The 27,198-nt window shown below is 39.3% G+C and overlaps 2 protein-coding genes across 5 annotated transcripts in view; both read left to right on the top strand.

Annotated features, from left to right (window-relative positions):
* The window catches only part of bltp3b (bridge-like lipid transfer protein family member 3B), a 34,545-nt gene extending 16,494 nt beyond the window's left edge, over positions 1–18,051 (top strand). The window contains exons 7-22 of one of the 3 annotated variants that reach the window (XM_081364449.1): positions 1,240–1,410; positions 1,613–1,793; positions 1,898–1,981; positions 2,066–2,212; positions 3,515–3,624; positions 3,874–4,015; positions 4,132–4,325; positions 4,760–6,123; positions 7,913–8,052; positions 8,317–8,471; positions 8,626–8,776; positions 8,861–8,899; positions 12,736–12,992; positions 13,224–13,335; positions 13,552–13,712; positions 16,284–18,051. In XM_081364449.1, coding sequence (XP_081220575.1) covers positions 1,240–1,410; positions 1,613–1,793; positions 1,898–1,981; positions 2,066–2,212; positions 3,515–3,624; positions 3,874–4,015; positions 4,132–4,325; positions 4,760–6,123; positions 7,913–8,052; positions 8,317–8,471; positions 8,626–8,776; positions 8,861–8,899; positions 12,736–12,992; positions 13,224–13,335; positions 13,552–13,712; positions 16,284–16,424 — 3,549 coding nt within the window. In that variant the 3' untranslated portion in view covers positions 16,425–18,051. Of the gene's footprint in view, positions 1–1,239; positions 1,411–1,612; positions 1,794–1,897; positions 1,982–2,065; positions 2,213–3,514; positions 3,625–3,873; positions 4,016–4,131; positions 4,326–4,759; positions 6,124–7,912; positions 8,053–8,316; positions 8,472–8,625; positions 8,777–8,860; positions 8,909–12,735; positions 12,993–13,223; positions 13,336–13,551; positions 13,713–16,283 lie in introns of all 3 variants that reach the window. The other 2 variants (XM_081364448.1, XM_081364450.1) reach the window with 2 other exon arrangements.
* A 2,180-nt stretch (positions 18,052–20,231) lies between these two features.
* Positions 20,232–27,198, top strand: part of anks1b (ankyrin repeat and sterile alpha motif domain containing 1B) — a 162,887-nt gene continuing 155,920 nt past the window's right edge. Inside the window, exon 1 of one of the 2 annotated variants that reach the window (XM_081362771.1) lies at positions 20,232–20,682. In XM_081362771.1, coding sequence (XP_081218897.1) covers positions 20,552–20,682 — 131 coding nt within the window. In that variant the 5' untranslated portion in view covers positions 20,232–20,551. The remainder of the gene's footprint in view (positions 20,683–27,198) is intronic. The other variant, XM_081362772.1, reaches the window with a different exon arrangement.

The following is a 27,198-nucleotide window of genomic DNA, read 5'->3' as shown; positions in this document are numbered from 1 at the left end:
CTCTCCAGATCCTTCAGATTCACAAGTTCATGTTGGTGCTTCTTCTGTTCAGTTCACCCCACTAATTTTCTATAGGGTTCAGTTTAGGGGACTGGGACGGTCATGGCAGAAGCTAGAAATAGAAATAGAAATATATATGTATTTATATATGTATATGTATATTTATATTTATATAGAAATTATATGTATTTTTTTATATATATATATAAAAAAAATGTAAATAAACTATATATATATATATATATATATATATATATAGTTTATTTAATTTTTTTTAATAATAATAAATAAAATACAGAAGACATATTTAAGATTCTGCACTAAATAAATACACTGAACTAAACAGTGTGTATATATATGTGTGTGTGTGTGTGTGTGTGTGTGTGTGTGTGTGTGTGTGTGTGTGTGTGTGTGTGTGTGTGTGTGTGTGTGTGTGTGTGTGTGTGTGTGTGTGTGTGTGTGTGTGTGTGTGTGTGTGTGTGTGTGTGTGTGTGTGTGTAATGAAATATATCAATTATATATAAATTTAAATGAAAGAACATTTTTCACACAATCTTTTAGATCGGTAAGATTTTTAAAAGAAGTCTCTTCTGCTCACAAAGGCTGTATTTATTTGATCCAAAATACAGTAAAAAAACCCAGTAATATTATGAAATATAAAAAAAAAACTATCCTTGTTGAATAAAAGTATTAGTTTCTTTCCTAATTAAATAAATAAATAAATTCTTACCGACCCCATACTTTTGAACGGTAGTGTTTAATGTTACAAAAGCTTTCTAATTCAGATAAATGCTGTTCTTTTGAACTTTCTTTTCATCAAAGAATCCTGAAAAAATATTTTTTACCCAACTGTTTTCAGCATTGAAAATAATCAGAAATGTTTCTTGAGGAGCAAATCAGCATATTAGAATGATTTCTGCAGGATCGTGTGACATTGACGACTGGAGTAATGATCCTGAAAATTCAGCTTTACATCACAGGAAGAAATTATATTTTAAAATATATTCAAATAGAAAGCGGTTATTTTAAATTGTAAAAATATTTCACAATAGTATGGTTTTTGCTGTATTTTAGATCAAATACCATAAATGCAGCCTTGGTGAGCAGAAGACTCGTCTTTTAAAAACATTTTAAAAATCATACCGATCTAAAACTTTTGAACAGTAGTGTATATATTTCTGAAGAATTAAAATTTGCACATTATGTATGTCATGGCTATATGTCCATTTATTTTTTCAGATGAAAGACTGTAATGTTGTTGCATCAAAGCTGATTCTGATCCTGGATGACCTACTGTGGGTGCTGACGGACTCTCAGCTCAAGGCCATGGTGCAGTATGCTAAGTCTCTCAGTGAAGCCATGGAGAAATCAGCTGCACAGAGGAAGACCATGCCCCCCGACACCACACAGGTGCACATCCCTTCCCAACCACACCAGCTGTTTCAGACTACCTCTTTTTTGATTTTTGCTTCTATTATCCGAGTCATATTTTGGTTTTATTAAACTTTTAATCCTAGTTTTTGCAGTGGGTGATGCGTCAAATGTCGTAAATGTCTTTAGTGTGTTATCTGAGCTTTAGATACAGTATGTTTCAACTCTGTTGGTTTTTTAGGTAACGCCGGCACCCCCCTCAGCCCAACAAGTGCGCACACAGCAGGCTTCAGGCACAGCAGATCAGAGCGCTTCCATGGAACGGCTCTTCAACTCTTATGATGTTCGTGAAACCTCACACCACCTCCAAATCACACACTTGGACCTGCATATTTGTGACGACACCAATACCAAGGACAGAGGTACCACATGCCCACAGCCCCACACACAATACTGTTAACACCAAAAAGTGTGCGTTTGGTGGTGTTCAGCTGAAATATGTCTTTTTTTTATTTCTTTTCTGCAGGAATTAATAAGAGATTAGATGGTGGCGCAATGCAGGTGTCCTTCAGTTCTATAACTGTAGACTATTATCCCTTCCACAAAGCTGGTAAAAATAGATTCTTCCTTTAATAACCTGTTGAACAGGAAGATGTTCAGATTATTAAAAAGAAAATGCCTTTCTTTCTCTCAGGTGAGGGCTGTTTGCATTGGATGCATTACAGCGAGGCCACAAAGTCTCGTGAGACCTGGGTCCGTTCTCTCCTGGAGGAGTTTAAGTCTAATGTGGATATGCTCAAAAACGTAGTCAGTGGCCAGTCCCAGAGCTCCCCTCAGCACGGTGAGAACGCCCTGCCCATTAACACACACTTACTGTAACTGAAAAACAAAAAATGGATCAGTTTAATGCAACCTATCCTGTGTCTGGATCATATTTGACTCAAAAAGTCAAAAGAAAGTATTTTCGGACCATAAATATGTTTTGCATTTTAAAGAGGAGGGTAAGGATACACACACACACACACACACTTTCGTTACACACCCTCAAACAGTAACATACGGTAAAATGTACAGAATTAGATGTTCAGAAAGTATTTTCGGACCATAAATATTTTTTGCATTGTGACATTATATTCATGACAATTTAACACATTTTCCCCTATGACTGTAATACAAAAAATATCATTTTTGTTGTGTTTATACATCATAGTATTATTGATTTAGCAGTACATTTGTATTACATTGTATTACATTTATAGTATTTACATTACTTTTTTTTTTACAGCTATACATTTAAAAATACTGTTTTATAGTAATGAGAATCGCTGTTGGGAATAATAATGGCTATTACAATGCATAAAAAGTTCTCTACACATTATTGGTAATGAGAATTTGGGTGCGAAATGTATATTTGCCATGATAATAAAACAAAAACGGCTAACTTTATTTTATTTATACATTTTATTTATTTGTTGTTTTTTGGGGGATTTTTGGTTAAATGTGATCTGGACACTGGTTACTCAACAGCTGTTCTTCGTTGATGCATAAATCTGGATATCTGCCCATCCAAACACTATTAATAAAGCAAGAATTTGTGACACTTTAAGGGCTCTTCTCAAAGACTGTAGGGCACTTTCAGATGACACGGACAACACAGTTATGGGCTGCAGTGATGTTCAAAGTTTTCCATGTGGCCTCTGAGAGTGTAGCAGAGTCTTTGTGTAAGGGCCTTTAGATAAAGTGTACCGTTTTTAGCTCAGTAGCGCAGTACGGCTAATGTTTATGAGCATATGGTGATCATGGCTTTAATAAAGTCCTTCGAGTGTTTTGTAGTGGTCATTAAGTGTGTCCTGAAAGCAGCTAACACCTGTCCTAGTTTAAGAGTTTTTTTTGCGTAATGGGTTCTGTGTCCCCAGTCCGTCACTCGATTGTCTTAGAGGCGCAGGGTGAAGGGATTATGGTTAGGGAGCTGGATTCAGGCCCAGATGGCTTGTGGCCGCTCTCCCCCACGGCCAACTGCTGCTGGTGTCTGGAGACAGGTACCTCTCTGGTGTGCGTTTGAGGTGCCACACAAACACATGGCTGTGGTTTGTGCAGATGATCCACTGTGATTGTGACTTTTGAGTTTGTGTGTCTCCCACAGGAAAGATCTCCACCAACTCCAGCACATCCTTCTCGCCTCCATCTGCACCGAGAACCCAACTCATGTCCAGCTCAATTGTGCTACGGATGGCAGATTTCAGCATCTATCAGGTTTGTGTGGATTAACACACACACACACACACACACACAACACAATTTTCTGCAATCTACATACTCGTTTATAAAAAACAAGTTGCATGCTATAGTCCAAGTCAGAAAGCAGAAACTTATTCACTGATAATCCCTTCTGCAATAGCTGTTTAACCAATGATGTCATCATTGACATCATACCAGATGCTCTCGGCTTGAATGCTTACAATGTGAGACCTTTTAAAAGTATTTTTTTCTGCTGTGTTGAAGGTGTCTACAGCAGACCAGCCACGCTCCAGTCCTCAAAGCATGATATCCTGCAATAAGAAAACCCTCTATCTCCCCCAAGAGATGCCGGCCATCCATGCCGAATTCACAGAGTACTACTTCCCGGATGGCAAAGACTATCCCAGTAAGACAGAAGCGACCACATCCATCATTAACACTGACGAGACCAGAACATTCACTTAATATCAGTTCAACTCAAGCATTCTCTGAATTGACATGAATAAAACTCTCTCCCTTCAGTCCCTTGTCCCAACCTGTACGTGCAGTTGAACGCGCTACAGCTGGTGCTTGACTCACGCAGTCTGGTTTGGCTCAATCTGTTTGCACTGGACCTTCGTCAGAGCTTAGAACAATTCATGGAGCTGTACAAACTCAATGACTCGCAGAAACCTGACGAACATGTAGATATCAGAGTGGACGGACTCATGCTGAAGGTAGAAATTAAATTATGTTTGCATACTTCCAGTGAAATGTGGGTTGCAGTGTCTGTTTCAAATTGTGGGTAGCTAAGGTACCTCATTTTGGCCCAAATTCGAGGTAACATCATAACTATCTTTCCTAAATTCCCCTTGTAGGCATAAAAGAGTTTGTCAGTTCACTAGGTTTTCATTCTTTGAAGCCAATAAGTTTTGATATCAAGGTTCCTAAGTTCTTGCCCTGAAGGGCCACTGCCCTGCAGAGTTTAGCTCCAGCCCTGATTAAAGACACCTAGGCAAGCTAGTCAAGGTCTTCATTGTTAATAGAAAATTACAGGTTGGTGAGTTTAATCAGCAATTCTACAGGCTCTAATTTGAGGAACCATGCTGTACATGTCTTGTACCCTCTTTTTTGCATTTTAATATATAACTCTGTGTTTTAATGTTTGTAGCTGGTGATTCCTGCAGACCAGGAGAAGGCTCAGCCTGGCCAGCCTCGCTCTCTGTCAGTGCAGACATCTGAGATGGTAGCCACTAACACACGGCACTCTTCCGGATGCACACGATCCAGTCTGGAAGCCCTTTTGCTGGCCTTCCAGGAGCAACCCTTCTTTACCTCCCTCTCTTCCTCCTTTCCTCATGCCCAAAACTCCTCCTCTGTGCTCCATCCGGTCTTCCAGCGGCATGCTCATGAGCAGGATACACGTGTTCATGATGTGTACCGGGGCCTCGCTCCACCATCTCTCTCCACCAAGGCCCTCAAAACTCCAGCAGCCACTGACTTGTGGGCTCTGCACTTCTCTCAGTTCTGGGTGGACTATGAGGGCTCACGCAGTGGGCGAGGTCGTCCGACACCTTGCGTGGACTCTTTCCCTCTGACACTTTGGGTATGCCACCCTTCAAGATTTGCACAGCACAACGAGAGGCTCAGAGCAGGTGTAGGGTTGGGTCTGTTGCCTCGCAGTGAGTCAGCAGAGATTGCCAATCGTCTGCAGAGGAAGAAACTTCTTAAGGAGTACTACACCACTGATGCGTGTCCAAGCAACACGCCAAGCAATGGTCTCCACAAACCACAATCTCTAGATGGCCTATTCAGTGAATCCTCTTCGTCTCTCTCCCTTGATTCCTCGTCCTCGTCCAGTGAAGTAGACGTGCAGGTGCTAGTGCACGTTCAGAAGCACCTGAGTGCTCAGGTGAGCCATGGGCAGTATATGTTCCTGCTCAGACTGCAACATGCTGTGAAATCTCTGCAGCGCACTTTACAGCAAGATCTGGAGCAGTACGGCTCCAAGCTCCAGGGTCCCACACAACCCTTAAGCGCCTGCGTGGGCGTGCTCATGAAAAGTGCAGAAGTTGCACTACTCTTAAAGCCTATTCCCCAACCGGATTTAAGCACCAGCCCCCTGGACTCTGATGTCTCCCCCTCAGAAAGCAGGACGACTCTTGAAGCCGGGAGTGAGGTGGGCGAGGGACACGAGATACCCTTGGCTGAAGGAGAGGGTACTCCAAACGTAGATCAGCTCCTTTTTGCAGGTACGCATGGCCTTAACGTATCTCCTCTCCTTCCTTCCTCATCCCCATCTCCTGCTCTGAGAAAGGCGTCTATGGATGAGAGGAGTAGCGTGACATCTGGAGGGAGGGAGAAGGAATTGAGAGAAGGATCTCCTGATGTAGAGGGCAGCAGAACTGAAATCAAAGGGCAACAGAGTGAAACCTCACATGGTGGAACTGCGGTAATAGATCCCATCTCCGACACTTCTTCCAGGGAGTGGAACGACAAGAGTCAGGGAGGCAGGCTGCCTCAGTCCATGTCCAGGTATTGCATTGTTTGTATATTTAGAACACAACTAACCATTCTTTCCTGATTGGTTTTTGAAAATTGATAATGATAAAAAAACTACTGTCAGGATTTACTAAAGACACGTGGACAGGCGTGGACAGAGTTGTTTTTGCGGCTGAGATTAAACCATATGCATTTGTAGGAGTTAGCCTACCTGTTCAGAAGTGGGAGGAGAGAATTTAAATTAATCATGCAAGGTGATTCACTAAGGTTTGCGCTAGTCAATTTACTGGTATTTGCGCCATTATTTAACGCCCCCAAAAAAGCATGTCTTAAACCAGACACTTATTTGCGCTGGTCCTGGTAGATTGCGTTGGTCATTATGGAAATGATCCGGCTACGAGTACTTTAATTTGCGCATCGTCAGTACATCACGCGCAGAACTTTCCACTCCCATCGCCGCTTTTTTGGATTTGTGCTTTCGCACTAATTTGCCTCGTTTAGTAAATCTGGCCCTTAGATTTTTACTATGAAGGTTAGATTTTTCCAGTGGTGGACAGTAATGAAGTATTTTTACTTCATTACTGTACTTAAGGACATTTTTCAAGTATTTGTACTTTATTAGAGCATTTTTATTTTGGGAAACTTTTACTTCACTACATGCCAAAGCATAATAATACTTTTTACTCCACAAGCTGATTTTTTTCAATGAACCTGTTAAATCGTTTTAACACAGAAATCGAACTGAATGATTCATTCATTCATGAATTGTACAAATCTGATTGCATCTGTTCTCGAGTCAACAACTCTACTGATTCAAATGATCTGGTTAGAGCGAGTTATAAAATTAAACGTTTTCTTATTTGGAGATCAATACATATTAAGCATCTGCATAATAATGCTTATCGACTAGTGCTGGCTACTTCACAATTCAAAATAATTCATAACGATGTCAGACTGAGCTGTAACCTATTTAATCTGTGTCTAGTACATCATACCTCAATTCCACCCTGTACTTTTACTCAAGTACTTGAAATGTGTGCTTCGTCCACCACTGGATTTTCCAGTTGTGTTTGATCAGGGTTGGATCAAACTCAGCAGGAAAGTGGACCCTGAGGTACAGAGTTTCCACCCCTGATCTAACCTTTACCTTCACAGACTCCAAATATGAAGGCCACAAGTCTGCAAGTATTTGCATCAAGTGGGACAAGGCCCATACTGTACAATATATGTAGGGTGTCAGGCTTTGGGAACGGGATTGTGAGTTTTGTGGCTTTGTTTTCTAACTGAATGTAGAAGTGATTGCATAAATAATATATATGAACAGGATGTTATAAGTATGTGTGTATTTGGGAGTAAAACCCAATACACAACTGCTTCCTTGCTCTGAATGTGATTTACGGGTGGTGTGTGTTTGTTTAATCTCTCTTCTGAAGGAAAGGCAGTTTATCAGTGGTCTCTGACCTCTTAACCTCCACGCACAGCAGGTCTACCTCCTTATATTCCATGTCCAACATGTAAGGCACCCTCTGTAGGACTCTGTGCCCATCAGTGTGCGTGTGAATGTTTGTGGACAAAACCGTGGTATTGGTATTGTGATTGTGGTCATTTCACACTAGCTTGTCCCTTGTAGTGTTGTGCGTAAAACCGTGGACGTGTTCTGACTCTGTTTCTGACTGGTGTTTTGATTTTTTGCCTAAAAATGTTTTGTTCATGCTATCATGCTATATATATTTTTTTTATCATTCTTGGTGTTCTTTATATTAGCACAGACATGTGCTCATTGTATTCACTTTTTCCTGCTTTTTTTGCATGTACTCTGCAGTGGTCGTTTGATGCAGGGCAAGTCACAGTCGAGTTTCGCCGTGTCCTTTAAGAACATGAAGAAAAGTCCTTCGCTGCAGTCTCTGGATGATCTCTCCATAGACAGCTACTCACTGGAGGACTGTGATTTGCTGGAGAGAGGTACATGCACTCCAGAACACCATGTTTTACTGATGTGTATTCTCTTATACCAGAGCTGTATTACGTTAGTGACCACAAGGGGGCTGTATTGTAACATCTATAGGTTTGGGCTATTATTGCGTTTCATCATAACCACAAATTCATTCAGTTTTAGCGCAAGCTAAACATCAGGTCCAATTGTGATGGGAAATTGATCATTTATTTTTATATGCAGTTACACTCTCTCGCTCTAATCAAATAATATGCATGTGTGTTTTGTTATAGATGATGTATCGATCTCTGGCTTTAAGGATGCTCTAAATGAACAGATTTCTACAGAAGGGGCTAATGTGAGTCTCGCTCAGGAGGCCGATGAGGCCCAGTCACCTGACGCCATCAGCGCTGCCTCACAGAGCATAGACGAACCCACAAAAGACCTTGTAATTTCCTCTCTCCTTTCATTCCTCTTTTCCCAAGTTAACTTTTTTGTTATTCTGAATGAAAATAATGAGATTGTAAGTACATTATCTATGCATCTACAGTGTTAGTAATGTGTTGTCATGTATATAATACCTGTATTGCATGCGTTTGCAGGTGTCGGTACTGGTTTTGAAGGTTCACTCGGTCTGCTGTTCTCTGGATCTGAAGGGTGATGACACAGCAGTAGCTCTGGAGGTGGGGCGGATCCAACCCAATCAGCTCGGCAACGTCAGTTTGCGGCAGTATCTTAGCAACCGCAGCCTGGGTAAGACCGTTTGACACCTGTGTTTGTGTGTGCACATGTGTCAATGTTACACCTGATAAACCCTTGCTGTTTGCGTTTTTTCAGGTTTAGTGTCTTCAGCATCAGCCACTCAGAGTGGTGAAGGTACTTTAAGTGTGTATCTTCATATGTTTACATAGTGTGTGTTTGTGCGCACGACACGTTTGTGAGTGTAGATGCTGTCGGTGAGTTTGCACGAGTTGTGTGTGTTGTGTGATCACTCTCCCAGCACTTTTTGTGTTTGGTTTGAACACATACACTACAGTTTGGGGTCAGTTAGATTTTTTTAATGTCTTTGACAGAAGTCTCTTATAACCACCAAGGCTGCATTTACTTGATTGAAAATGCAGGAAAACAGTAATATCGTAAAAAAAATGTAAACAATTTAAAACAACTTTTTACTATTTTAATATATTTTAAAATGTAATTTATTCCTGATGCCAAGCTGAATTTTCAGTGTCACATGATCCTAGTCTTCAGTGTCACATGATCCTTCAGAAATCAGTCTAATATGCTGATTTTCTGTTCAAGAAACATTTATTATTATTATCAATGTTGAAAACAGTTTTTCTGCTTAATATTTTTTCATGATGCTTTTTTTCATTCTTTGATGAATAGACAGTTCAAAAGAACAGTTTTTTTTTTATCTAAAAATAGAAATATTTTTTAACTTTATAAATATATTTACTGTCACTTTTGATCAATTGAATGCATCCTTGCTGAATAAAACTATTAATTTCTAAAAAAAAACTAAAAAAAAAACTGACCTGACCCCAAATTTTTGACTGGTAGTGTACCTATTGTACATATCTTCATAAACGACTAGTTGGTGGATTAGTCAAACTAATTGCAAAAAATGTATTTGTCAATTGAGAAATTGAAGCTTCTTTAATATTAATATCTAATATTTAGCTTTAGTGCTTCTAGTAGCAGTGCTTTAAAGGGGTGTTTTAGAGACTTTAGTACATTTACATGACAATGATGTTCTAAAAACTGAAAAGTTTTTCCTTTGTTTTTTTTCACGTACAGACAACAACGTTGTCAAAACAATCCCGGTTGACACAGATCCGCGAAATTGATCAAAAACGCTGTATTATGCATGTCAGGCTAGTAGTTAGCCAGTAGTAGATGTCACTTTATAAAGAAACTATGTGCCTATAAACTGAACACTTAATATGCATGCACATGAAGTCACTGTTTTCTCAAATTCGCGTTTTTTGTAGGCGAAAATGGTATCATTTTCAAAAACTTGCACTTTAAAACCCGTTTTCAAAGGTTTGCGTTTTCCTTCCCCCCCAAAACGCATAAAAAGTTTTCAGTTTTTAGTAGGGCTGTTCCCTTTAGAGGCTTAGTCGACCAAGATTTTATTAGGTAGTTAACTCCACAGGCGGAGTCACGCAGTCCGTGAGGGTCCTTGTGGTAATTACAGTATGGCGTTTGCCTATCATCCATCCATCTAAAAAATGGCTTATCGTTTGAAACATGTAAGTAGTAGAAACTTTACATAACCGTTGTAATGTTAACCTAGAAGTGTTTGTGCGGAGTGCGGAACTGTAAAGGGTTTACTATTATTTATTTGTGTATAATCATAATAACAAAAGGTTGTGCTTTTTGTAAAATAAAGAAAACAAACAAGATGTGCTTTCTGCCCTCTCGGTCTCTGTGAACTGCAGCGTGTCACTTACATGAACTTAAACTCAGCGTATAGGCTACTTGCCTTACTGACTTGAAAATATATATTTTTTTAAAATTGAAATGTCTACTTTTAAACAAACCAATTCAAGTCGAAAACAAATCTGTATGAGGTGCGTTTCTCTCCATAGGCGCGTCCACTACATGGAGATGACGAGTCAACATCATGTTCATCTTTGCAGCCGACACTGATTCAGAAAACACTAGTTTATTAATAAACAATTAAAATGTCTCCATGCTCTTTTTTTCCTATTTTCTATCTTTTGCCTTTTTGGATTTATGTGTGAGCTTGAAAACGGTGTAATGTAAACAGCACCTCAGTCAGTGGACAAGTACTGTTCATTTAAATAAGAGCCTTTTTTTCTGCAGTATAGTAAGTTTGTGTGATGTGTGAATTGTAATGGGGCATTTTTCTCGCCCACTGCTCCCAGCTCTTCCCTTTCATCCTCTCTCGCTCTCTTCCTTAGCTGCTCTGGTTTTGTGCTGTCGTTTCTCTGCTGTCACAGACCACTGGGTTCTGCAGTACCAGAATTGCTGGTTCAGGAGACTTTGTACACACACAAACACACACATACTCGCTCTCGTCTTATCTAGGCTGCTTCAGAGCACTGCCTCTTTCCTCTCCAAGCAATAATCTGTAGGCTTTTCCATGCTCAGTTTCTCTTGACTGATTCTGCTAGCCTCTGTTTTTCAGTCCGTTTCCCTGTATCTTTCTCTCACCTGCTCCCATGTTCTCTATTTTCAGTTATTCTCACTCATTCACTTTCCTCTTGCAGAATTCTTGCTGTTCTTCAGTATCTGCACTTAGTAGGGAAAGTGCTGCGTTTGCTTGTTTTATTCACAACTGTTGAAAGATTAATTAAATGTTCAGCTAGGAATGACAGGAATGATCGCTTCTGTCTCTTGTAATGATGGTCTTTCCAACTCCACTATTTCCAGAGGACATTGAAGAATTGAACGTTTGATATCACAAACATGATGTGCAAATCTCTTTTTGTTCTAAAGCAAAAAAATTCAAACTTATTCACATGCTCAAAAGCGATGAGATGAGATTTCTGTGAGAAATCTTTCAATGAGATTTCTATTCATTACCACAAGCATTGTTGCGCTGACATTTTGGATTCAATGCATAATTTAAAAGCAGCGTTTCAATGTTTTGGATTTGTCTATTTTTAGACTGGTGGCTGTCTCCCGTGTCCCGCTTTCCCGTCTGGATCCACAGCCTGTGCAGCGGGCCCTTGACTTCCACTCATTAGTGATCCCTTGGTTTCCTGCATGACTGTGTACACATTCATGTGTTCTTGTAGTTCCAAGGCTTATCGCATTGCATGGAGAAACATGGAGTAGATGGTGTTTTCATCATGTGGATCTTCATTATTGCGTGCATTTTTTTTGTAATGGCATATGCTTAAGTATTAAGGGGCATTGACACTGACAGAGACCTGGAATCATTCATTTTCAATGAGAGCAACAGGAACCGTACTTGAGAAAAGTTTAACGTTATGCAAATGTGAAGCGACGCGTCAGGCTATCCTGCAGCAGGAACACTTACTATCGACCTAAAATCTTTTTCTGCCTTCAAGTGCACCTGTTAGGCTCTTGCTTTCATTATTATGACTTATTACAACGCTCTCTGAAATGTTTGATTCTGATTGGTCAGTCACAACATTTGTCAGTCACAACATTGGTCAGGTCTGTTATTTCCTGATAATGACCATCGTCAATAGCAATGTCATACTATATAAAAGTCTGCTCATCCATGGAACTGAAACCAGCGCTTCTTTTGTGATGTCGTGCAGAATAGCTCTCACTTGTTTCATACAAAAGAAGCTGGTACAATCTTGTGTCTGAAACAGTTATCAGTTGTATTAAAAGTATTCGGTATTAATAGTACTGTACTATCATTGTAGCTTTTTAATGGATTATAAATTATATAGATTATTGGTGTAAAATATGATACCATCAATATCATAGATCAGTCTTTCATCATCAACCCATCCCTTACGACATCACAACTCAGCAGCTTGTGTAAGCTAGAATTCTGAGTTTCTCACTTGCTCTGTCATTCATGCGCTCAGAAATTGCAATTGCGATATTTCCAAACTCACTTTGTCAGTGTGAACGAAGCATTTCATGGCTCAAAACTGAAAATTTTTAAACCAACAAAACATTTTTGGCACCACAATCCAAATCTGTGAAAGATGACATCAGGACATTACTTCATTTCTAATTGTATTTGTTTCTCACAGGCTCTGGGTCAGGGTCTGACCCCAGCATGGTGTTATTAAATCCAGAGGTGCAAGTAAGGCTGGAAAGTGGCCCGGGGGCTGCGGTTCACTCTCCTCTCGCAGAACAGAACGGCTTCCTGCAGTGCCGCCTACAGGCCTTCAGTGCCGACTTCCTCATGACATCACTGCGAAACCTCGCCCTCTTCCTGGGGGATGACTCCACCTCCCAGGTCCTCCCCATGGAGATCGCCATCAAAGATACACACGTGAACCTCAAGGTACATTTAGACATTGTCATATTTCACAACACAATTATCATGGCCAAAAGAATGATCGATATCAGTATTATCGCAATATCTATAGAAATTAACATAATGGTATCAGTCAAATTCAACTTTCACTTTGTTTATTTAGTGTTTTCTCTTTTTTGGTCAGTGAAATGCACACAAAAGTTTAGGTCTTGCTTTTTTTTTGCCGTGTCCTCGACATGTTATATGTGTTTAAATCAGGATGATGGTCCCCGTGACAAAGCATCAGAGCCCGATGCCACGCCCATCGCCTTGCATATTCATAATCTGCTTATCCATCGTCAAGATGACGGCTCATTCAGCATTGGACGAGGTTATTCATGTCCCTTACTTCTTGTTTATCTCTTTTTCACTCCTAATCTATAATAGTTCCTTATAGTGTTTCCCCCCCATTTAAATCCCTCTGGCACATGCATGCACTCTCTCTTTTACTTTAAAGTTTGCCTCTATTTTGAACTATTTTAAAATAAGATTAAAGCTCAGGAATGCACGTTCTAAATGCATCCCTCCCCTCTCTCCCCTCGGACAGCTGAACGCGCTGCGGACCCAAAGCTTCAGAAGGCGGGGCATGTGAATGACAGCAGGCTCAGTTCTGTCCCTGAAGTTCCTGTAGGTGTGGCCAGTCAGCCGAAAGCCACTCAGACTGCACCTCTGTCACACACAAGCCCCACCCCCTCAAGTAGAGAACAGGTACAATTTGCGATATGTACATTTTGCATGATGAAATGCATCACAGGGTAAAATTGCAGCTTTATGTGAACGTTTTACTTTGCGCCTTATATACAAATGTATGTCTGTAAGTCTTTTTACCATGTCTTGGTTTGCCTGTTTTAACCCTCTAAAGCAGGGTTTCTCAAACTCGGCCCTGGAGGACCACTGTCCTGCACAGTTTAGCTCCAACCCTGATCAATCACACCTGAGCAAGCTAATCAATGTCTTCACGATCCCTAGAAACTCACAGCTATTAAAAATGTAAACGTCACGGTACCAAGTTTTCTTAATCAAGTACCAGTGGTACCGAGGACCCGTTCAAACCCGATTCCCTGATGCGCATGCATGCACGCATGCACTGAGCGCGTGCAGTTGCGCGTCCTCTTTATTAAAGCGCTGAGACATGGCGACCGGCGGTGCTGCTGATGTGGTGGCTGTAAATCCACTTGTTGATAAGAAAGGAGGAAAGAGACACATATGGAAATATTTTGGATTAGGCTAATGTCACGTTGCCATAAGTGGCCGTTCACATAGCGCGTTTTTTGCGCGTGCAAATTCGTTATTCCAAATGTAGGCGCGCGGCAAGCGCGCTCATAATAGAAGCGACGCGACGCGCTCGTTTTTCCAGGCGCGCCTATGTTCATGGTTGCATAGCAACGACAGACGCCACAGGAGAGCAAGCGCTTGTGGAAAGGAGAAACTTGTCGATCTCCGAATGCAACGTTACATGAGGAGAGTGAAGATGGAAAGCTTTTAAAGATTAGTTCCATATAAATTCATGGATAATTTGTTGTTTTGTCGTTAGTGAAAATCAATATTGACCTTGTATTTGAAAAATGATCCTCATATAAAAACAATACTAAAATTCAGAGTAAGTTCATTCGCATTCCGAGATCGACCGGTGCGAACTGCGCTCTCCATGATGACGACGAGGAAGTATCATCAAAGAATTTATTGATTTCTAGCCCTTTGGTACCGAGAACCGTGGATTTTCACTGGTATTGGTGCCGAATTCTGAAATTTTGGTACCGTGACAACACTACTTGTTGCACACTGCAGTGAGCTAGATCGATATTAGGTATGGTAAAAATGGTACTCGCGTACCAAAAATAGTACTCTATTACTTCTTAAAGGTCCCATATTGTCAAAACTGAAATTTCCTGGCTTTTTTCATGATAACAGAGGTTTAGGGGCTATGTAACTACTATATAAGTTTCAAAACAGTCAATCCACAGACAAATGCACACAGACACTCCTTTTCACGAGACGTTGTGTTTTCAGTATAAATGTGATGTCAGAACTACTCCATCACCACCAATGGTGATTGATCACTTAGAAAACAACAGGCCAATCAGAAGAGAGGCTCATGAATATTAAGTAGACAGGCCAAAATCGACCTGTTTTTGGCAGAGCTCCTGAGAAAGGAGCTGTAAAAATATATTGAGATGGTTTTTGGTACTTATACCGCAAATATATATATTCTTAAGGACATCAAAACCTAAAATAAAACTTTAGAAAGGTGTACAATATGGGACCTTTTATGAAAACGAGATTTAAACAGACTAACTGTGTTGAGCTGTATAGCAATGATTAGTTTTCTGTCGATAAATGTATCCAAACAGTTGCTCACCTGTCTAATAAAACACTAATATATTAAAGCGTCGTTGGTGTTTCCATGGTTTCTACAAAATAAAACCAGAAATCGAGGGTAACGCGGGTATGATGTCATTAATAGGCGACGCACGGACATGGTCCGTGTCCTGGTTAAAACTGCTTATTTCTCTGGATTTAAACAGTCTTAGAAACATTTAGGATAATGTAAGTACACAAATCAACAAAATATATAACATCGTTCTGGTGGTTTTGGGATATTTTAATCAAAAATCTTACATAGTGTGTCTTTAAATGAAAGTTTATTGAACCTTTAGACAAAATCTGAAAAATAATTTAAGACGTTTGCATATGTTTTTGAGTGTCATATTTGATACATCAGACTTTTGTTTCATTTAGAGATAGGGAGCTCATACTCAAGAAGAAGAGAAAAGGCTGAGGCCCAAACTGAGCAAAATATGCATTTTAGTGCAGTTTATTTGACCAAAAAGTAAAATGAAATTATGATAGCTTGTAATGTAAGTCAGTTAGATCTGACTACAGACTACTTGCATAACATGCATATAAATGTCAGTCACTTTATTTCTTCAAATAATATGTCTTATTAAGATGATATTTAAAAGCTTTGTTTCATGATCAAATCGCTGTAGTTTTTATTGTGGGTGCAAAACATGTAATGCAATGCAATAATAATGATTGAGAGATAAACATACATGTTTATCATATTTGATACAACATTTTAACATGAACACATTTAAAAACATTTAAAACCCCTGATTAATATTTATAAATGGACCTCAGATAAAAAATAAAATGATCAAAAGATGACCCCTTTAACATCAATTATACAATAACAATTATCTTTCAAGCAAAGCATCCAGGCTGATAAACCATAAACACTTTTGTGTGCCACGCTAATGATCTTTTCCATCCACACAGCTGCTCGTGGAGGAGAATGAATGCTTGAAACTGGAGCTGTCCAAAGCCAAGATGGCGCTAGCGGAAGCCCAGATGGAGAAAGACTCTCTCCAGCATCAAATGAAGAGTCTCAAACTCACCAGCGGGGGCAGCAACAGCTAGTGGCAGTGCATGTGTGTGTGTGCATACAGGACAGACACTCGCCACAGGGGGGCAGCAGAGTGCTTGGAGGGGCCCGGCGCCGGAAAAACTCTAAACTCTGCAGCCGATTGGAGAATGGTATGTGTGCCGTGAGCTCTCACTTCACTCGGGAACCGGACTTTATAATCGGTGGCACCTGCTCTTAAAGAACAGTGTTCTTCACTATAGTGTACACACAAAGCTTCAGAATCAGAAAAAGTCAAGAAAAAAACCCCACTTCAAACAGCCTGTGGAAATTTCACTTTCTCTTGATGTTTTGTTGCTCTCTTCCTGTTTTTATTATTTCTTTCACTTCATTTCTTTGTGTCTGCAAAAGGACCCCTTAAATTATCATGGGAAAGTGTAAAGGGGTGATAAATGCACATTCTTTATCACTTTTTCTTTCTCTCTCTCTCTAACCAATCATACACAGTGTTGCAGCACATTCCACCCTTGACCTTTAACCCCAGGACAGTCTTACACACTGTCAGGGTGTGTGATGTTGAATGTCATATCTTTGGAGGAATGTCTTAAAAAGTTTGTTTGCACTGTTTCCGAACTCTTTTGTTTAACAAGAATTTAAAAAAATAATATTTAGCAACTAATAAATTTGTGTTTATGTATAGTAATTGTTAAATACAAGAATGTTTTTTGTTTGTTTGTTTTTTTAATAAGTGCGATTGAATCGGTGTAGGCAACATTTTTACAATTCATTCTTATGTTAGTGTCTCAAAAACTGTACAAATGGTTTCGGGATTATTTATGTTCACGAACACACTACAGGATTTGCATAGCACAAGTTGATTTGTCTTACTATATGAACAGATGTGTTGAGGTTTGCAGGTATCAGTTCAGTATTTGTAACTAAATGCAGTGTCATTCCATGTTTGTCTTTTTAGTTGAACATTTGGACTGCAACAGTCATAATAGGAGATTAATTATTAATTTACAGGTGTTTCATTTACTTTGAACTTGGAATGTTTAGCCTTTGTTTTGTCACATTGTTGATCTGATAACCAGCATTTCTGCACAAAGAAAAAACTAAAACAGAGCTGGATGTTGGAGAACAGCTCAACATATGCATTTGTGGGAATTCTAAGAGGTTGGCTTTTCTTATTTATGCTTTAAAAGAGAAAAGCCTATCTAGATATTATGGAAAATGTACTTTGCTTTCTCTCCTGCCCTTGTTTTTCCTCTCGACAGCGGCCTCTACAAGTGCCTGTGTCTGCACACCTTCTCCAGAGGTTCTGCTTGATTTTTCTCTCACATCTTGTTCTCTAAATGAATGTTTTGATGCTCTTCACAACACAAGCTTCCATCTGGAGAACATTTTTCAGATGTTTGGACTTGAACATTGAGAGCTGGATGACAAACACCTGATTGTAGGAAACCAAAACTTTTCTTCTGTAGTGCTAGGCCTCACCCCTATAACACTAGCCCCGCCTCAATATGTAATAGACACGCCTCTTAGAGATGGAGTCCCGCCTCTTTAGCACAAATGACGAACAATGATGCTCAATCAAGCAAACTTAAGAAGTTATGATTTCTTGTTACTGTCATAAGCTGCTGAAGTACTGAGACATGAAATAAAGCTTAAAACATTTTATTCATGGGTTTCAGATCTGCTCTTTTTTTTTGTTGATAATAAATGATGTTCCATATTTCATATGTATCAGATGTTGTCACACATGCTCTCAATCACATGCTTACCTACTTAAATTTTTTTTTTAAAAACCCACATTTTTATACATTTGTTTTCTTTTTATTAAAATATCATAACTTGATCTTAACTTAAAATGAAACAACTTCTGTTTTTCATGAATCAATTTCACTGTTGTGAATTGATTGTACGCTGTTGGATTTACGTCACAATACTATGTTACAAGGTGGCGAATTCGTATGATGTAAGTCGTCAAAAACGTATGATTATTAGAAATAAATATATAAACATAAATGTCCACCCTTAAACATGTCCGTCATTGGGATGTACGAAGACGAACGCATGAGATCGTACGCATTCATACGAATTAGCCACCAATTCACCAAAATGGAAAATAGTAACGAATTTCAATGAGATTGTATTGAAAGAAAAGATCTGTTGCTACTTCTGTAACATCTCGACCTTAAACCATGTTGCTTTGTGTGATGTTTTCCTTACTTTTCGCATTTTAACTGGTATCCAGTAACTAGTAAGATTTCTAAAGTGATGAAATGGGAGCTAGACTGTGTATCATGCTTTTACTTCCACAATGGTTTGACTTCTACATCGACTTGTGACTTTTTGGGCGATGAATCACTCTTGCTAGGTGCTACTTAAAAGGTCACTTTTCCCCTGGGTTTCCAAAAAAAAAGTCTTTCCGTCGGTGTAATCTCAGTTTGGTTTGGCTTCACCTTCATACAACCTCAATCTCACGTGGTACTCTCATGAATTGCAAAGCCAGGCCTATAAGTGTGTGTGTGTGCTCGCACTTTATGCATTGCCTATTAAGGCAGATGAATACTGCTCTGTTTGCTGCTCTATGGAGGAGTTTATTCCTGGAGTTCGAAACTAAATAGACACTGAACACCCGCTTGTTTTTGTGCGAGTAATGGAGAGCGCTTGCACACAACTGCCTCATAAGATCCGGTTGTTTCTGTTTCTTGGCAAAGTCGAAATGATTCTGTCCAACACCCAGTGGGCCTGCAGCTGCCTCTCTCTCTCTCTCTCAAGCACACACACACACCAGATCATCTCTTTCATTTCTTGTGTTCCTCTTCCAGTATTTAGCACTGTTTTTTCCCTCTCTTCAAGACTTCACAGCTGAACGGCACAGGAAATAATGCTTTGGAGATGTTAGTGAAGTAAACAACGCCCTGAGAAAACCTGTAATCTGTGTTCATTCAGTATTTCAATAATGTAGCTCAGAAATATACACGCACAGTGGTGGTTCCATGGAAGAATTATGGAATTGGATTGTGAATTTCATGGCAATTTAGTGTATACTGAATAATTACCAAATCGAGGGACCATAGTATTTATATTGATCAAGGTATTTAATGGTGTTTAATTAGATTGCAATCTGGTTAATGTATTTATATGTATTAAGCTTACAATTGTTGATTCCCGGAACGTTCCGTGAACGTTATTTTATGCTTGTAAAATGAAATCTAAAATAAAGTTTCTAGAACATTATTATTTGGTTCCCCAAATAATAACCAACTAGAACAAATTACTAACATTAGGGGGAATATTATGTTAGCTAAGAATCCCAACTGTTTGTTTTATCAGTTTCTACAAGCTGCAATATTGGCTTAATCCGGTTATGACAATTGTAAAATATTGAGTATTTCAAATAGAATTTATTATTATTAATTAAACACGTTTACATGAATCCCATTTTCTATTCCATGTCCATATTCTTGTTCATGTGTAGAATAAATACAGTTGATTCTTGATTGTCTCCAAATAGAAGGTTACAGTATATCATTGCAAGAAAAGAAAAACATTCATTCAAGTTACCTTGCTGTATCATACCATACATTACCATCTCTCCACCATAGTACAGTGTGTAAACGTTCCTTAAATATGATATGATAGGCTATCTTCTCGTGTGCCAATGAACTCAAAACAAGGTTACAGTAACAGGGTTTCATTGACTACATGCCCAGCCAGAGCAGCTCTCTCCTCTCGTAACGAAAGACTGCCATATAGGAACTGAAAGAGAGAAAAGACTGATGCTGGGCCGCCCTGCTGTCGGTACAACGGCGCGCGCGCACACACACACAGAGAAAGAGAGCGAGAGAGAGAGAGAACAGCGTGTGTACGGTGACCGAGAGCGCACGGACAGAACTGCTGCTGGTGAGTGTGCTTTAACCCTCGTCTCCAGGCAACCGGCCCGTCTGGAGGACCGAATCCTCCCGTTCAGCTCAGCTGCACCGGGACCGCGTTACAGTAAATACCCGGTCCATCATTCCATCATTGAGCCCCGGTATGGACTAGCGGCTTTATTCGTACAGCAGCGTACGGCGGAGCGTCTGTTTGTCGGTAACATGCTGCAGAAATACTAATAGGAAACCTCGCCGTTCAGTCCGGATTGTTTTTGTTCTCGTGGATTAAACTTGTGTCCGGGATGGGGAAGGAGCACGAGCTGCTGGAGGCGGCGCGGACCGGGAATGTGGGGCTGGTGGAGAAGCTGTTGAGTGGGAAGAAAGGATTGCTGGGCTCGGGCTCCGGCTCCATACCTCTGCCCGGGTTACTCAGGTATGAAAACAGACCGTATCGGACAAGTTTATTTCTGTGTGTCGTCGGATAAAATGGTTTTCCGGGAGCCCACCGGTTCCGTGGTGTTTATCAATACAGACAGAGGGATTGCAGTTGCTTGAGCAATGCCATACATCACACACACCCACTCTAGGCATCCCCGACCCACTGCGCCCCTCATACAATGTGTGTGTCGGGATATATGGGAGACTGTTGAGACATATTTTGTTTCAACGTCTGTAACTCAGTGTTCTTTTGCGCTGCATATCTCAAATTTTGATATGTCATTCACATATTTGTCTGGTTCAAATTAACGCAACTTTTCCATTTACTGTGCACATTAGTGTCAAGTACAAAGAGTGCTGTTGTTTGTCATCTTAATGAACACTAATAGACTTTAATTCTGAGAAAATCTCACATATGTCTCCTCTGGGGTTTCAGAAGAGATCGACTCCAACTGTGCTTGCTTGGGTTTGCCAAGACAGCAAAGTCTGCTGTCAAAAGCCTGAGATTATGGTATTAAAGGGGATAGTTCACTCAAAAATGAGAATTCTGTCATTATTTACTCCCTTATGTCATTCCAGACCGGTACTTTCTTCTGTTGAACATAAATATGATATTATAGATGGAAGTATAACCAAAACTGTTTTTCAATCTGGTTACCAACATTCTTCAAAATGTCTTCTTTTATGTTCCAAGAAAGTCATGCAGGTTTGGAACGATACGTGGGTGAGTAAATGATGGCAATGTGTTCCATTTTTCTAGTTCATTGAACTGTCCCTTTAACCCGAGCATTTCTCAATAAATACTTCCCAAAATGATCTGGGCTATACAATGATCTGTCCACATTCATTTCATAGCTCTGTACCAGAAGGGGCAATGGGACGGGAACATGATGAGGGGGGCCCACACTACAGTCATTTCTGATATAGCACTGGGCCTGGTTGAGGAGTGGTGAAGCCCACCCATAAAAATGTTGTCCCAGGCGACAGCCCTGTCTTGCATGTCTCATTTTTATGCCTCCTAAAACATTTTAGGAGAAACTTTTGAGACTAAATAGATATTTAAAGGGGTAGTTCTCCCAAAAATGAACATTCTGACATTCTGTACTTGCTCTCATGTCATTCCAAACCTTACTTTCTTTATTGGAGCACAAAAGAAGCCATTTTAAGAAATGCTCATGTAATTAGTCCTATGACCAATTTTGGACCCCATTGTCTTTCATTATATGGATAATTATCCTTTTTTGTTGCAGTACATAACAGGGAAATCATATTCATATCTCAAATAACAACAAATAAACAAAGTAGAATAAACAAATAGTAGAATAAAAACACTTTTTAAATGAATCACATCTTTAAATAAACTCATAAAGCATTAACAATCTTTTTTTATTTAAAAAAATGTAGGGATGACATTAGAGAGTTTAATTCAAGAAGGAATAATGGAAAACACAATTTGGAGATTTAAACCGTTTTTGTTTATGAATGAAACATTTAGTAGGCTATATACAAAATAATGACGTTGGAAACATTTTCAAGCGATAAATGATCTGAGTTTTCTTTATAAAACATAGCCTATCTTTGAGAACAAAGGAGTGGATTGTTTCTGGAGGCTAAAAATAACTTAAATCAGCCCAGAATTTATTTTATTACTTATTTATAAAATGTATGATTTGTTTATTTATTTTTATTGGACAATCTCATTAGCTTTTGTGTGTGTGTGGAATTTGTTGAATGCTGTTATTTATAACCAATTGGTTAATGGAGGTTTAATGAAGCCTCATAAAAGGACAAAATCCTTAATTTCTTTCTTTCAGAACAAACTTTAACACTCTGTATTGTTAGTAATGAGTGATTTCTCCAGTATAGCATGTGTTGCTTGGCTTGTGTGTGTTGCATCCCTCTATGGTGTGTTTTATTGGCTGTTCTTGTATGGTTCTCTATGTGGGAACATGTTATCTTCACATCTATCTTCACATCAGTATGTAAAATGACAAGTGTGGAGCAGAGAGAAGCAAACGTATGCTTGGGGAATGGCCAGGCAGAGATGGGGGGAAGGGCACCTGGGAACGACATGCCTGTTCGCGTCTGTGTGAGCTTGTGAGCGAGAGAGGCCGATCGAGCAGAGAAGTGTGCCACCCGGCTCAGACATCAGCCACCTCGCTGGTTAAAACAGCGAGTACAATCAATGCCGCGCATGTGCTGCCGGGACAAAAGATCCCTCTCCCTGCTAATCGGCATTTTTCCAGTGAAATGGCTGACGTAATCTCGCTGCTCCTCTGATTTAGGGCGCAGAAGACATATTCTGTTGTTTTGTGGTGAATCCTTATGGTTTGTGTGGTCGGATGGTGGGAAGTGTGTTTGTGTTTTTCTCTTATTGGGTCAGGACTATTGGCCGGAGGAATGGGACAGTGTGGTACAGCGCGGGGTCTGGCTCTGTCCATCTGTCCACAGTGCTGGAAGTTGTGCCGTTATCTCTCTGAGAGCTCTGCAGTGTCACAGTTAGTGACGGAGCATCGCCCGGGGAGGATTCACATGGCCTTATCTGAAAATGAGGACGGCTCTATGACAGGTCAAAGGTCACTTGAAGAAGTTGAGAGATGTGATTATATTCAGAATGGAGTAGATTTTTTTAAATGATAGAAATTCACATGACCTTATTAAAGTGAATATGTGAATTAAAATACATATACAGTGGGGAGAACAAGTATTTGATACACTGCTGATTTTGCAGGTTTTCCTACTTACAAAGCATGTAGAAGTCTGTCATTTTTATCATAGGTACACTTCAACTGTGAGAGACGGAATCTAAAACAAAAATCCAGAAAATCACATTGTATGATTTTTAAATAATTAATTTGCATTTTATTGCATGACATAAGTATTTGATCACCTACCAACCAGTAAGAATTCCGGCTCTCACCGACCTGTTCATTTTTCTTTAAGAAGCCCTCCATGTTTGAACTCGTTACCTGTATAAAAGACACCTGTCCACACACTCAATCAAACAGACTCCAACCTCTCCACAATGGCCAAGACCAGAGAGCTGTGTAAGGACATCAGGGATAAAATTGTAGACCTGCACAAGACTGAAAGTCCGTATTGCCCAGCGACAGCCCCCGAAACCTGAAGGATCTGGAGAAGGTCTGTATGGAGGAGTGTGCCAAAATCCCTGCTGCAGTGTGTGCAAACCTGGTCAAGAACTACAGGAAACGTATGATCTCTGTAATTGCAAACAAAGGTTTCTGTACCAAATATTAAGTTCTGCTTTTCTGATGTATCAAATACTTATGTCATGCAATAAAATGCAAATGAATTACTTAAAAATCATACATACATGTAAATAAATGTATATTTCCAAAGTATTTTTAATATTTAAAAAAAGTAAAGTTATTTTTAGGGATGCACATATCAGTACCATGTCTGTTGTTTGCCGATATTAGATTTATTTTTATTGGTCAGTTTAAACTAATGATTGGATATTTAATTGTATGCTAAGTTCTCCTATTTTTTACATTTTAGATAACATTTGCCATCAACTAACGCTCATTTAAAGTTAATCTTAATATTGTTGTTTTATATAAATTTTAGAAAATCTCAAAATGAACATTATAATGTTGTGATGTCTCAATTCACTTGGCTTTATTTATTAGTATTTTTTATTTAGACAAAATAGTTAGCAATTTTAATATCTTGAAATTTAACAAATGAATATGACAAATGTTAAATAACTGAAATGTTATATGAAATTAATTATAAGTTTATTGTTATCGACCAGAATTTTAATATCAGTGCACACCCTAATTATATATAAAACACATTATCTTTTGGCAGATGTCAAAATCCCTGCTGTGATCACTTTTATTTCATTATGCATTGCTGATAATGAGCATTGCATTGTGAGATACAGTATTCTGTGCAGTGTTCTCTGTTGTGTGCTGTAGTAGTAGTGATTCAGATTTTCTATCCATGCTGTCAATGTCCCTTTAAGGCAACTCAGTTTTCACAGCGGTCATCTTGTAAACGCCCCAGGCTGCTCATTTCTGTTGATGATAGGCATACAAATAAAACATGTTCCAATGACATAGGCTTGTGGCTTTGACCTCTGACACACACATACTCTGTTGCAAGGGGGACGGGACTGCTGTATGATCAATGTTTTGTGCCCTCATAGTGCTAATGGCTTTAGCCCATCAATAATGGCACGGTGTGAATGCTGCATTAGGCAGCACTGCACTTAGAAACACATGATTTCAAATGATACTACATTCATACGCTCATTGCTTAATATGATAATGATTAAATAAAACGCATAGCAATTATTTGTCTCTGAGTCAGGAATCGGCCTTGTGAGGCAGTAGTTGGATATATTTTTAAGTCTGAATGCTATTTTTTTCCACATTTTCTGTCTTAATAGCATCATGGATATAGAAAGCATCACTTACTGGCATTGATTCAGCATCATGGACATTATGATGATGATGTTGGTTATGGGAAACAAGATCCACTTGGCTACCAGTCACTTTGCTGATTGCCTTGTTGTCTAATTTGAGTGGTCATTGAGCATGTCGAACATGCTTTGCAGACACACTCCTGGTGTGAAGGTTGTTCCAAAAGGTAGCTTTAGCTTAATTAAGGGCCCACTGAAGTGCCTTGAAATGTGCAGCATCATTCAATGAGTTGACGTAATTTTCTCTGAAACAGGAAGACAGGGTGGAAGATATCGAACATCCTCTCCTTTTTTAAAATAGCCAATAGCGTTTAGTTTATATCACAGCTCGGCCAGAGCCGTTGAGCTTGTTAAACCCACAATTTCCTCCTAATTTCCTTCATATCTCTTTAAAAAATAGCATTCTGTGCAAAATTAAAACGGGTCTGATTCATTTTGTGGACTGTGCCAACTCGCTCATATGATCCGCTCTGTGCTGTCGTGTCTCTGGACCATAGAAGATTGTATACGTGCTGCGGGAGTTTGTGCGATACTAATCGCGTGTCTGAATCGTTCCCTGAATTGAAAATAGTAAATGTGTGAACAAGTGACCAATTTTAGCCACAGCTTCAGCGTCATTTGTAATGTCGGGGGCGGGATGCTTTAGATTCTATGGAGCTTTTGATTGCAAATGTTGTCATTGTTTTGGAGCACACTAGCATATAGATAACAGTAAGGCTAACATATTCATTCTAAACGCCAAAAAAACGTAAATTTCGATTTCATGGGGACTTTAATAATGTTGGCATCTAACATACTGTAATTTATTCTAAGGCAGCATTGCATGTACTCTTCAATAAAAGCCAATCCCAGCGTCAATTTCAACAAGGTGGAAAAGGTGAGAAAAATGTTGATTGTAAATTTCATTCAATACTAAAAAAAAAAAAAAATGAAGAAAATACTATAAAAGTTAATTGAACACATATAAACTCTCTTTAAAGCTATTTCTGTGGTGCATGTAGGTGCTATCTATATATAGAGCAGTGGTTCTTAACCTGATGTCCAACACAATAGGCTCTACGATCTAAGCTATTGATTTCTGCTATAATTATGACAAGGCTCTCTTTTTTGCGATGTGAAAGATATGAATAAAAATGATGTTAATTCAGCCAGCACACATACCTGTATTTTCTTCCTGTTTTCGGTCGAAGTCCGATTGTTGAGTTCACTCGCGTGATAACCTATGTGCGTGAACTCGACAATCGACTACTGTGGACTTCGACCGAAAACAGGAAGAAAATATCTTAAAATCATATCTTTCACATCTACTGCAGTCAGATTCACCCGTGATCACTCTAAAGGAATCACTCAGAATGGCTGTGCACTTGTAATGACACATCAAGGATGTTAAGAGGCTAAAAGCAGGTTTAGTACTTGCCCCATTGAAGTCAACAGGGTGCAAATTTTTTTAAAAGAGGATAACATGGTGTAGGCAACACCGATTTTTGTCGTTGTTCTCTGTATTGACAGCACTCCAAATTTACAAAAAAATGAGCTCAATGTTAAAATTGACCGTAGTTCTCCTTTAAGTTTGCTGAGGCCTTCTGAGAGCACTTTAATTCAGTTACAAGGAAGCTCCCTATGTAGACAGCGAGGCTAACTAGGATTTAAAACACAGCTATAGATTCCAGTCATACTCTAAGAGATGTATAATAAATATACATTGTTTTGATGATTTTTTTCTCTCAAAATAAATGCATCTGTAAAACATTAAATAAATGTAAGGAAGGACGTGAAAGACACCACTATACTTGATTAGCATACATAGACTGTTTTAACTTGGTCTTAAAAAATGTGAGGGGGGGATGGGTTTAAAAAGCAATTTTTCTGAGTGTTTTACTTTACAAACTGGCTAACCAGCTAAAGCACAATCCACTAATTAAGACACTGCCCCTAAATCTTGGTTAACTTACGAGTCAACCACCACGACACTTCCCTACTTGCTAATACTATGAAGAAAGCAGTTAGCATCTGTTTTCTGTCTCGGCTGGTCAGGGGCAGTCACGGATTCGGCATGTCCCTGCG

This window comes from Scardinius erythrophthalmus (assembly GCF_964197995.2).
Source record: "Scardinius erythrophthalmus genome assembly, chromosome: 4".
NCBI lineage: Eukaryota > Metazoa > Chordata > Actinopteri > Cypriniformes > Leuciscidae > Scardinius > Scardinius erythrophthalmus.
This window is presented reverse-complemented; position numbering and strand designations above follow the sequence as displayed.